This window comes from Leopardus geoffroyi, chromosome D1, assembly GCF_018350155.1.
Source record: "Leopardus geoffroyi isolate Oge1 chromosome D1, O.geoffroyi_Oge1_pat1.0, whole genome shotgun sequence".
Taxonomy (NCBI): domain Eukaryota; kingdom Metazoa; phylum Chordata; class Mammalia; order Carnivora; family Felidae; genus Leopardus; species Leopardus geoffroyi.
The window spans coordinates 69,096,407-69,109,661 of record NC_059329.1 but is presented as its reverse complement, the minus strand read 5'-3'; the positions used below and the strand labels follow the sequence as shown (position 1 = coordinate 69,109,661).

The window sequence follows — 13,255 nt, the reverse complement described above, 5'->3', positions numbered from 1 at the left end:
CCATTGTGCCAGGAGCTGGTGGACATTTTCAAAGGAGCTGCTGAGTTAGGCATAGTCCTCCAAATAGGAGTTGTGGTGGAAATATCAATTGGTGTAATTTTTTTTGGAGACAATTTGACAATACGTATTATGACCTTAGAAATATACACACACGTTGGCCTTAGAATGCCACTCTTAGGTATTTGAACTAAAAAAGTAATTGTGGCTATCAGCAGACAGAACTCATCAGGCTACGTTGATAATAGTGGAAAAATGGAAAACAATCTTAAAATCCATTATTCATTAAATAGATTATACTATAGCCATACGATATCCTGCTACATAATATTAAAAATGAAAGAATATTTAATGATCTGTGAAGATATACATCTTATAAACTGATCTCATCTTTGTAAAAAAAATATGTAATTATGTATACACACATTTAATTTACTTATCTGTTTCTTACACACACACTCACACTCGACCTGAAGGGGAACACCACAGGTTGACAGTCCCCGTCTCTGGGTGGGCAGCTTAGAGGGACCGCATGCGTAGGCTCAGTGCACGGGCTCCACGGCAAGACTCTCTTTCAGTTCTGGCTACACCCGTCACCACCCGTGTGACCTTGGACAAGGACACTCCTTCAGCAAATATTACTGTGTCTGGTATTTGCAAGTTGCTCTTCCACTTTCTGGGGATTCAGTAGTGAAGAAACAAAAATCCCTGACTTCTTAAAGCTTACATTCATTGTCTCTGAATCGCTCTCTGCCTCTATTTTCCCATCTGTAAAATGGGGATAATAGAATTCTTACCTCAGATGGTTGAGTGAGGATTACAAGGATGAAAATATGTAAACGGTTTAGAATAGTACAAAGCATACAGTAAGCACCATAGATATGTTAGCTGTTAATATTCAAATTTGTTTTCATTTTATAGCTTTTTAATCATGAAAATTGTTGTGAATAAAGCAAGAAGAAAAGGCAGACCTCCCTAAAGCCCTAGATCAAGAGCCTTGGTAACTCACAGCTGTCTCTGCCACCTTCGTCCTGAGTGGAAAGATGACACAATGTCTAGGAGCTAGAGAGAATAGCAGAGGGGAGGGACAGAACTTCTCTCCAGGAGTTGGACCCATCACATCCCTTATGGAAGAAACCATTCATGCTTGTAAACAGTCATCACAGGGATCTAGCCGCTGAGAGAATGATCCCTCCGGCCTGGTACTTCATCTCCGTTTTGGAAATCTATCTGACAGGAATAACTCGAGAGAAGCAAAAAGAGACCCAACCTAAGACATTTGACTTGGCCCTGACAGTAGCCAGTAGGCGAGCAAACATCCTAATAGGATCAATGTCAATGTAGGGTTTAAGATCCCTATGGGACTTTCTACCCAGTGAAATAGAAGCAGCCATCAAAAATAATGGCTACCTGGGATAGTGAATACATGGGATAATGAATACTACATGGGAATATAGAAAATCTGATATAATATTAAGAGAAAATAACAAAACACAGGAGTGTGAGTAAACATTTGCATTGATAGGGACAGTAGTGGGCAAAAAATGAAAACAGCCAGATGAGAGTGGCAACACGGGTGATTATTTTACTCGTACACGTATCCCCATAACAAATGAAGGGTGTGCCTGGGTGGCTCATTCAGTTAAACGTCCGACTTCGGCTCAGGTCATGGTCTCACAGTTCGTGAGTTCGAGCCCCGCGTCGGACTCTGTGCTGACAGCTCGGAGCCTGGAGCCTGTTTCAGATTCTGTGTCTCCCTCTCTCTGACCCTCCCCCATCACGCTCTGTCTCTGTCTCTCTCTCTCAAAAATAAATAAGCATTAAAAAAATTTTTTTTAAAGAAATGAAGGTAACCATGAAACAAACAAATCATTAGAAGCCACTAAAGACCATGGTCCTGAAGTGGCTTTAAAAAGTTCCATGCTGGGACGCCTGGATGGTTCAGGATTTTGGCTCAGGACGGTTCTGGATTTTGGATCAGGTTGTGATCTCGGGGAGATCCAGCCCCGCACTTCCTGCTCCATGCTGGGCATGAGGCCTGCTTGAGATTCTCTCTCTCCCTCTGCCCCCCATGCCCCCTTGCTGGTGCAAGTGCTCTGTTTCTCCTTCTCTCTCAAAAAAAAAAAAAAAAAAAAAAAATTCCATTCTATCTCAATCTTTCCGAAACTGGGTTCCCTGGTAAGTGAAAAGGTGTTTTGTTGGGAGGGGTGCATGGAGATGGTCCACATTCAGGGAGGAGGAAATAGGTTGAAACAAAACTAAGCAGGGGTCTTTATCAGAGGACTTCAATGCTCACGACTATTGTGGATTTCCGCAAGGTAGATGAAGTTCCCACACTAGTAATCAGGCGCCCTCCCCCCTCCTCCAACACTGTTAGCATTCCTGGCCTTTGGGGCAGCAATCAGGACCCAGTTCGTGGCTTCCCCTCTTCCCGGTGTTTCTCTCCATCACACAGAGGTCGCCCTGTTTCAAGCACTGTGTGATGTGCACGCAAAGGTATGATTATGCTGAAGGAGCTACCTGTTGTCTCGCCTCCAATGTCAGTTGCTAGAAACTTGCTGAAGAGGTTGGGTCTGGCAGCTACTGGGTCTCTAAGCTGAGGAATAAAGATATCCTTTTCCTTTTTTTAACTATTTATTTATTATTGAGACAGAGAGACACAGCAGGGGAGAGGCAGAGAGAGAGGGAGACACAGAATCCGAAGCAGGCTCCAGGCTCTGAGCTGTCAGCACGGAGCCCAATGCGGGGCTCGAACTCACAAACCGCGAGATCATGACCCGAGCTGAAGTCAGACGCTTAACCCACTGAGCCACCCAGGTGCCCCAAGATTTCCTTTTCTTTCCCAAGTTGGAAAGGTGGTTTTTTGGGGGGAGGGGGAAGGTGTCCATTTTATGTTGTTTAAACTGGATACGATTTTGTCTAGAACTTAACCCCTTAATACTTAAAAGCAGAGAACACGATCTAAATCATTTTATTAATCTGAATTCATATTTTCATCGATTACAAAGAACAGAACAACTCTGGACTCCCTCTGAGAAATCTGAGGTTGCTACTGGAGTCACCTGATCTGCTGATTCAAGGCTGATTCTGTTATGGACTCATCATGTCCATATTTGCCTGGCGGGCTCTTAAAGTAGCAAAAGAACAAGCAGTTTATAACTTTTGGAGATATTCAAGCGACACTGGCCATGCAACCTGAATTTGAAAATCCTGTTCCAGGGCCTGCGATCTCAGCCCCAGACCTTTGCTCCTTCTGGAAAATAAGGGGCTGAGAGGAAGGGCATGGGCTTCAAAACAGAGCCAAGTCCTTGCTCCCCTGCTCCTCAGCTGCCTGAACGTAGGGATTTTGGCTTCTTGAAGCCTCTATGAGCTGGACGCGTGGCTTTCTCAAAAGGTTGTACAGGGGCTTAGAAGTAGCTCAATCCGTAGCAGTCTCCTCTGCTCCCTAGCTCACGTGAACTTGCTACAAACGGCCTTTCACAGAAAAGCACACTGGCTTTGGACACTTTGTCATTTTCCCAGCAGCACAGAGGAAAAGTTCTCTAAAGAAGGGCACGTCTCACTCAATGATAAATGGGTTTGCATCCACCCGGGGCCTGCCAGCGTCCTGGATGGCTTTGTGGGGAAACCCCAGGGTGGGGGCCACAGGGGACATTTAACCGTTCCATCCTTCTTTGTAAAACTCACAGTCTACATTCCACTTGATGCTCCTGGGAGGAAGCTTCAGGGTTTCGTTGACCTTCTCCAGGACGGTCTGCAACTTTTGCTTCTGAGCAATCTCTGACTGGGTGACTTCAGCAACGTTCAGCTTCTCGCTCTCAAGTTTTTCTGGGGTGACAAGGGCGGGGGGAAAGAGAACAGCTGTTATCTCTGGCCACAGACACCCCTAACTCACACACTCGTTCACTCGCTCCCACAAACACACATGCTCACACGTTCACTCGCTCAGCAAGTATATACTGAGCACCTGCTCTGTGAGGGACACTGCTCTCCCCGCCTCATCTGATGTGTCACCAGCATTGAGAGAGCTGTGTGAGCTCAGAGTGGGGCATGTAGCCCAGCCTGTCGTACCTGAACTCTTTCCCAGCATTCTGGATTTTTCCTTCTCTTCATCTTTGCCTTCTCCAAGCATACTCTGGGCCCCGACCGGAAAGGCTTGCGTGCCTCCCCTGGCACTCCTCTTCATTCAAGGCATTTTGTATGTGTCATGTGTAGGTATGTGTCACGCTGAATCACATTTATCTGTTTTATTATTTTTTGAATTTAAATTCAAGTTAGTTAACTTACAGCTCAGTCTTGGCTTCAGGAGTAGAACCCAGTGATTCCTGTCTTACATGTGACACCCAGTGCTCATCCTAAGTGCCCTCCTTAATGCCTATCACCCATTTAACCCATCCCCCACCCACCTCCCCTCCAGCCACCCTCAGTTTGTTCTCTGTATTTAAGGGTCTCTTATGATTTGCCTCCCTCTGTTTTTATCTTATTTTGCCTTCCCTTCTGCTATGTTCATCTGTTTCACTTCTTAAATTCCACATATGAGTGAAATCATATGATATCTTTCTCTGACTTATTTTGCTTAGCATAATATATTCTAGTTCCATCCATGTTGTTGCAAATGGCAAGATTTCATTCTTTTTCATTGCCAAGTAGTATTCAGTTGTTTATACATACACCACATTTTCTTTATCCTTTCATCAATCGGTGGACATTGGGCTCTTTCCATAATTTGGCTATTTTTTTTAAAAGTTTATTTATTTGAGAGAGACAGAGACAGTGTGAGTAGGGGAGGTGCAGAGAGAGAGAGACAGAGAGAGAGAGAGAGAGAGAGAGAATCCCAAGCAGTCTCCATACCATCAGTGCAGAGCCTGACGCAGGGGTGAAGCTCAGGAAACTGTGAGATCATGACCTGAGCCCAAAACCAAGAGTTGGATGCTTAACCGACTGAGCCACCCAGGTGCTCCAATTTGGTTATTGTTGATAGTGCTGCTATAAACATTGGGGTGCGTGTGCCCCTTCGAATCAGCATTTTTGTATCCTTTGGGTAAATACCTAGCAGTGCAATTGCTGGGTAGTAGGGTAGTTCTATTTTTAATTCTTTGAGGAACCTCCACACTGTTTTCCAGAGCAGCTGCACCAGTTTGCATTCCCACCAACAGTGCAAGAGGGTTCCCGTTTCTCCACATCCTCGCCAACACCTGTTGTTTCCTGAGTTGTTAATTATAATCTTTCTGACAAATGTGAGGTGGTATCTCATTGTGGTTTTGATTTGTATGTCCCTAATGATGAGTGATGTTGAGCATTTTTTCATGTGTCTGTTAGCCATCTGGATGTCTTCTTTGGAAAAGTGTCTATTCGTGTCTTCTGTCCCTTTCTTCACTGGATTATTTGTTTCTGGGGGGCCAGTTTGGTAAGTTCTTTACAGATTTTGGATACTAATCCTCTATCCATATGTCATTTGCAAATATCTTCTCCCATTCCATCGGTTGCCTTTTAGTTTTGTTGATGGTTTCCTTCCCTGTGCTTTTTATCTTGATGAGATCCCAGTAGTTCCTTTTAGCTTTTATTTCCCTTGCTGCCAGAGACATATCTGTTTTAAAAATCTTCTTTCATTTATTTATTTTTTTAATGTTTATTTATTTTTGGGACAGAGAGAGACAGAGCATGAACGGGGGAGGGTCAGAGAGAGAGGGAGACACAGAATCGGAAGCAGGCTCCAGGCTCTGAGCCATCAGCCCAGAGCCTGACGCGGGGCTTGAACTCACGGACCGCGAGATCGTGACCTGAGCTGAAGTCGGACACTTAACCGACTGAGCCACCCAGGCGCCCCAAACCTTCTTTCCTTTTAAACCCACTGGAAATGTAACTTATTTGGTGTGTCCCATTTCATGAATTTTAGGGCGCACTTTTTTGTTGTTGTTTTTCACTTTTTAACATCCCTGAAATAAGAGTGTCATAAGATGGATGGCATTCTATAATTGTTGTCAGCCTGGTGGAAGACAGGGGTTCTCATTGCTTCCACGTGTGTGCACTGCGTCCTACCTCTTCATAGTGTGGGCACTTCCATACCTTAATAAGCCTAGAAGAACACTTTCAAAAAGTAGGAAATAAAAATTCTAAGGAATTGGTAAGCTTTGAGTAATAGTAATTGACATGATTTTTTCTTTTTCTGAGTGGTACTTATAAAATGGTGTGTTTTAAAATCAATTGTTCTTGCATCCAATGGTATAACTTAATACTTACAGGTCTACATTTTTATCTGTTAAAGAGAACAGCTTTGAGTTAAATAATGGGAAGTATTATCTGCTGTTGGATTCACCGAATCTACTCTCCACAACCCATTCAAGATTGATAGAACGGACACTCCAAAATATGCTTAAAATGTCTTTTCTCCACATTTTTAAGGAGCACCACACAAAAGAATTAAACCTACAGCAATGGTTTCCCCAATGCTTATAGTATTTCTTTTATTTTTCTGCAGTTATATCTTATCCAGCTCAAATGTGCCTTGGGTAGTTATTTGAAGATGAGATTGTTCATTGGAGAATTTCTGCAGTTTTCTATGGATTTAAGAATTATTTTCGGGGTTGGGGGGAGGGCGCCTGGGTGGCTTATTCGGTTAAGCGTCTGACTTCAGCTCAGGTCATGATCTCATGGTTTGTGGGTGTGAGCCCTGCCTTGGGCTCTGTGCTGACAGCTCAGAGCCTGGAGCCTGCTTCGGATTCTGTGTCTCCCTCTCTCTCTGCCCCTCCCCTGCTCACGCTCTGTCTCTCAAAAATAAATAAACATTAAAAAAAAAAAAAAAAGAATTGTATCTGGGACACTTGGGTGACTCAGTCGGTTGAGCATCTGATTTCAGCTCAGGTCATGATCTTGCAGCTCGTGAGTTTGAGCCCCACATGGGGCTCTGAGCCAACATCTCAGAGTCTGGAGCCTGCTTCAGATTCTGTGTCCCAATCTCTCTCTGTCCCTCCACTGCTCATGCTCTTTCTCTCTCTCAAAAATAAATAAACGTTAAAAAAAGAAATTATTTTCTGCACCTGGATAGAATGAGCTCAAGCTATTTACACCTCGAAGGCCCAAGTATTATCTTTCTCTTCTCTTTAGTTGCTTATGGCCATCATTCTTTTTTTTTTTTTTTTAAGTTTATGTATTTTATTTTTGTGAGAGAAAGAGAGAGATCATGCATAAGTGGGGAAGGGGCAGAGAGAGGGAGAGAGAGCGAGAATCCCAAGCAGCCTCCATGCTGTCCGTGAGCCCGATGTGGGGCTCGATTTCATGAGTGAGATCATGAATTGAGCCAAAATCAACGGTGAGACTCTTAACCGGCTGAGCCACCCAGGTGCCCCAGGGCCATCATTCTTTATTTCTAAATGTCAGGGATTTAATAAGCCTATATTTATTTTTTTAATTTATTTTTATTTTTTTATTAAATATAATTTATTGTCAACTTGGATTCCATACAACACCCAGTGCTCATCCCAACAGGTGCCCTCCTCAATGCCCATCACCCACTTTCCCCTCTCCCCCACCCCCCATCAACCCTCAGTTTGTTCTCAGTATTTATGAGTCTCTTAAAGACTTAAAGGGAGGGTTTGCCTCCCTCCCCCTCTGTAACTCCCTCCCCCCTTCCCCTCCCCCATGGTCTTCTGTTAAGTTTCTCAGGATCCACATATGAGTGAAAGCATACGGTATCTTTCTCTGTTTGACTTATTGCACTTAGCATAATACCCTCTAGTTCCATCCACATTGCTGCAAATGGCCAGATTTCATTCTTTCTCATTGCCAAGTAGTATTCCATTGTGTATATAAATCACAATTTCTTTATCCATTCGTCAGTTGATGGACAATTAGGCTCTTTCCATAATTTGGCTATTGTTGAAAGCGCTGCTATAAACATTGGGGTACAAGTGCCCCTATGCATCAGCACTCCTGTATCCCTTGGGTAAATTCCTAGCAGTGCTATTGCTGGGTCATAGGGTAGATCTCTTTTTTATTTTTTGAGGAATCTCCACACTGTTTTCCAGAGCAATAAGCCTATATTTAAATGTCTTCCTCTTGATTGTTCATACTTGAAGAGATCACGTGTGCCTTTTCCATTTTTGGGGCCGCAGATTCTTATCTTGGATCCTCTCCTACTGAAGAAATGACAAGTTGTTTGCATCTAATACTGCAATCACAGTTTGGGTAGTTTGGTAGAGGCTGCCCGAAGTGCTCGGTTAAGAAAATTTCTGCAGCTTTATCTTGGCTGAGAGGAAAAGATCACTGGGGATAGTGATGACAGTCTTGGGAGAGGGCTTGGGGAGAGGGAGAGGGGAGGAGACTGCGTACCCACCTGCCCTGTTTTGTTACATCATGGCTTATAAGGTTTCATATTTATAACCTTCTGCTGACGTTGGACTTCTTAGGTCCCTGAGTCTGTTTATTAGCTCAAAAACTTTTTCTGCACTGTTGTCCATTCTGTTCTCATTTTTTAAAAATTGGATTTTATACATGACCTACTAGAATACTCATTTTTTTCTGTTTCTGCCAATATTTTTTAATTGCCACAATGCTATTATAATGCCTTCTTAAAATTAAAAAAAAAAAGTTGTGTATTTTAGCATCTGGCATTATTCAGGAGAAGACTTTCTATGGTTTGTTTATTTCTTTTGCATACTAATTTTTGAGAAAATGTAATTCTGTTTGACTTTTTTTCTACTTTAGTTTTTTTGGGTTGTTTTTTTTTTTTTTTTTTTTGCTTTTAATTTTGTTGGATATTTTATTTTAGGCAATGGCATTGGTATTATGTGGATTTGAGTAGATAGAAGATCTTGAAGCAAACTTTGTTAACAGTTTTAGGTGTATTTCTATGCCATGCTCACATACACAATTACACAAACAGAAAGCATTCTCTCATTTTCTCCCTCAATGAAAGTGAGATTACTGTGTATATATATTTTTCTGCTACTTGTTTTTCCACTCAAACATATATTATGAATACCAATGTCAATACATATGGATATAACTCATCTTTTGCGTACCTTTTGACCACCTTCACCCACTTTGCCCACCCCCCCCCCCAATCCCCTGCCTCTGGCAGCCACCAATCTGGTCTCTGTATCTATGAGCTTATTTTTTTAAATAAAGACTCAACATATAAGTATGACCATATAGTATTTCACTTAGCATAGTGTCCTCAGAGTCCATCTATGTTGTTGTAAATGGCAAGATTGCATTATTTTTTTATGGCCAAGTAATACTCCACGGTATAAATGTATATTCACTGTATCTTCTTTTATCTGTTCATCCATTGATGGACACTTAGGTTGTTTTCATATTTGGCTATTGTAAATAATGCTGCAGTGAACAGAGGAGTGCACATATCTTTCAAGGTAGCATTTTCATTTTCTCTAGGAAAAACCAGAAGTGGAATCACTGGATCATATGATATTTCCATTTTTAATTTTTAAATTTTTTTTTATTTTTGAGAGAGAGAGAGAGAGAATGTATGAGGAAGGGCAGAGAGGGAGGGAGACACAGAAGCAGGTTCCAGGCTCGAGCTGTCAGCACAGAGCCTGACGTGGGGGCTCAAATCCATGAACCGTGAGATCATGACCCAAGCTGAAGTTGGATGCTTAACCAACTAAGCCACCCAGGCGCCCCGTCCATTTTCAGTTTTTAAAGAACCCCCATACTGTTTTCCAGAGTGGCTGCACCAATTTACATTCTTACCAACAGAGCACAAGGGTTCCCTTTTTTCCATTTCCTTGCCAGTTTTGGTTATTTCTTGTCATTCTGATACTAGCCAATTCTGACTGGTGTGAGGTAATCTCTCATTGTGGTTTTGGTTTGCATTTCCCTGATGATAACTGATGTTGAGCATATTTTCATGTGTCTGTTGGCAATCTGAGTGTCTTCTTTGGAAAAGTGTCCATTCAGATCTGTGCGTTTTTTAATTGTATTTTTTTATTTTCTTTTTGTCCTTTTCTTTCTTTCTTTCTTTCTTTCTGCTATTCAGTTTCATGAGTTCTTTATATACATTGGATATTAACCTCTTATCGGATATATGATTTGCACATATTTCCAAATCCCCATTTGGTAGGTTGCCTTTTCATTTTGTTACATCGTTTCAGGTCTTATGTTGAAGTCCTTAACCCATTTTGAGTTAGTGTTTGTATACGTTGTAAGATAGTGGTTCACTTTCAGTCTTTTGCATGTGGCTGTCCAGTTTTCCCAACAACACTTACTGCAGAAGCTGTATATTCTTGGGTCCTTTGGCTTAAATTAATTGGCTATATATGTGTGGCTTTATTTCTGGGCTCTCTATTCTGTTCCATTAACGTATGTATCTGTTTTTATGCTCTACCATAATGTTTTGACTACTAGAGCTTTGTAATAGTTTGAAATCAGGGAGCATGATGCCTCCAGCTTGGTCTTCTTTTTCTTAAGAAAAAAAAATTTTTTTTAATGTTTATTTCTTTTTAAGAGAGAAACAAAACTCTCATGCTTAGAGCATGAGCAGGGGAGGAACAGAGACAGAGGGAGACACAGAATCCAAATCAGGCTCCAGGCTCTGAGCTGTCAGCACAGAGCCTGATGTGGAGCTTGAGCCCAGGAACTGTGAGATCATGACCTGAGCCAAAGTCAGATGCTCAGCTTACTGAGCCACTGAGGTACCCCTTAGTCTTCTGTTTCAAGATTGCTTTGGCTATTTGAGGTCTTGTGTGATTCCTTACAAACTTGAGGATCCTTTTTCCATTTTTTTTTCTGTGCAATGTGTCTTTATTTTTATTTTTCATTTGCGCATAATTGACACAAAATGTTGCATTAGTTTGAAGCGTACACCATAGTGATTCAACAAGTCTATACATGATGCTATGTTCACTACAAGTGTAGCTACCATTTGTCTTGACACATCATCACTTGTTACAACATCACTGACTATATTCCTTATGCTGTATCTTTCATTCTGTGACTTATTTCATAACTGGAAGCCAAGTTCTCCCACTCCAATATTTCTGTGAAAACTACCATTAGCAACTTAATAGGGATTGTCTTGAATCTGTAGATTGCTTAGGGTAGAAGAATATTTAGTAATATTCTTCTAATTCATGAGCACAGAGGGTCTTTCACTCCTTGTGGGACTGTTTTCTTAATTTCTCTTTCTGATAGTTTAATTAGTGTATAGAAATACAACAAATTTTTGTATATTGATTTTGTACCTGTGACTTTACTGAATTTGTTTACTAGTTCTAACAGGTTTTTTTTTTTTTTTGGTGGAGTCTTTGGGGTTTTCTTGATATCTATCTATCTATATAGATATAGATAGATATATAGATATATAGATACACACACATATATATAGTTATATATAATATATATTATATATATGTATTATATTATATGTATTATATGTATATATGTGTGTGTGTGTATGTATGTGTGTATATATATATATATATATATATATATATATATATATATAGTGACAGTTTTACTTCTTCCTTGCCAATTTGAATGCCTTTTATTTCTTTTTCTTGTCTAATTGTTATGGCTAGGAATTCCAATTCTTTGTTGAATAAAAGTGGCTAAAGTGGGCATCCTTGTCTTGTTCCTTAGAGGAAAAGATTTCAGCTTTTCACCATTGGGTATGTAGGCTTGTTATATAGAGCCTTTATTATGTCGAGATATGTTTCTCTGTACCCATTCTATTGAGAATTTTTATCATGAATGGATGTGTAATTTTGTCAAATGCTTTTTCTGCATCTATTGAGATGATCATGTGGTTTTTATCTTTCATTTTGTTAATGGGCATATCACACCGATTGATTTGTGGGTGTGAAACCATTCTTGCATCCTTGGAACAAATCCCAGTTGATCATGGCGCATGATCCTTTTAATGTATTGTTGAATTCACTTTGTTAACACTTTGTTGAGGATTTTTGTATCTGTGTTCATTAGGGATAATGTAGTTTTCCTTGTGACATCCCTGTCTGGTTTTAGTAGCTGGTTTTGTAAAATGAGTCTGGAAGTTTTTCTTCCTCTTCTCTATTTTGGAAGAGTTTACGGATTGGTAGTAATTTTTCTTTAAATGTTTGGTAGAATTCACCAGTGAAGTCATCTGGTCCTGGACTTTTGTTTATTGGGGAGTTTTTGATTACTGATTCAATCTACTTACTAATAATCAGTTTGTCCAGATTTTCTATTTCTTCATGATTCTGTCTTGGTAGGTTGCACATTTCCTGGAATTTATCAATTTCCCCTAGGTTGCCCAATTTTGGTGTGTAGTTGTTCACAGTAGTCTCTTATGATTCTTTGTATTTCTGTAGTACAAGTTGTAATAACTCCCCTTTCATTTCTGATTTTATTTGAGTCCTGTATCTGTAAGTCTAGCTAAAGGTTTGTTGATTCTGTTTATCTTTTCAAAAAACCAGCTTAGTTTCATTGATCTTCTCTATTATCTTTTTAGTTTCTAAATATGTCCCAAATATCTCACTCAAACACATATTATGAGTATCTTTCTACATCAGTACATATCGATACAACTCATTCTTTTAAAAAATCTACATAATACATTATAGGACTTAGAACTTATTCAACTATTCCTCTGTAGATATATAGTCAGGTTATAAGCCACCTTTTTCCTATTTGTATTAAAGTTTCAATAAACATCGTGTGTGTGTGCGTGTGTGTATGTGCGTGCGTGTGTGTGTGTGTGTGTGTGTGTGTGTGTGTGTGTGTTACCAACTGATCATTGCTGGTAAAAAGAAAAGCTTGTTGCCTTAAAGATTTTCTCCTTAAATATAGTCATCTTATCAAATCTCCTTATTAGTTCTATTATTGTTTCTTTGAGTCTTTAGCATTCTCTGGGTATGGAAATAAGGTAAAACATAGTTATCCCTATTTTGTAAACTTGTATCACTTATTTCAATTTTATGATATTTTATTTTATTTTTCATTTATATGACATTTTAAAAGAGAAGATTTGAGAACCTCTTTCTGCTATTTCTACCCCTATTTATTTACCCCTATCTATTTATTTTCGAAATATTCAACCCTCAAAATTTAACAGATCCACTCAAATATTCCTGTAGTTAAATAGTAATTTCACTCATTGTTATTAAGTATTTAAAGATAATTTCTTTCTCAAGACTCCTGGTTTCCCTCTTTTGCTCTTTATTATTAGGCTAACTTCCACGAAAACTTCCTATTGCTCAAATTTTATTCTTCCACGAAATTGTTCCTTTTATGTTTCTATAGTTCTGCAAATTGTTCATCA

At 40.0% G+C, this 13,255-nt stretch overlaps 1 protein-coding gene and 1 long non-coding RNA gene across 9 annotated transcripts in view; one reads left to right on the top strand and one right to left on the bottom strand.

The window, feature by feature from the left end:
* Positions 1 to 13,255, bottom strand: part of PARVA (parvin alpha) — a 192,286-nt gene that overhangs the window by 47,189 nt on the left and 131,842 nt on the right. For all 7 annotated transcript variants that reach the window (XR_006714072.1, XR_006714074.1, XR_006714075.1 and 4 more), the window contains exon 5: positions 3,685 to 3,825. Coding sequence is in view for 1 of the 7 variants with exons in the window: in XM_045484548.1 (XP_045340504.1) it covers positions 3,685 to 3,825 (141 nt within the window). In the remaining 6 variants the exon portion in view is untranslated. The remainder of the gene's footprint in view (positions 1 to 3,684; positions 3,826 to 13,255) is intronic.
* LOC123601388 overlaps positions 1 to 13,255 on the top strand; it is a 54,799-nt gene that overhangs the window by 9,052 nt on the left and 32,492 nt on the right. The gene's annotated exons all lie outside the window — the stretch shown is intronic.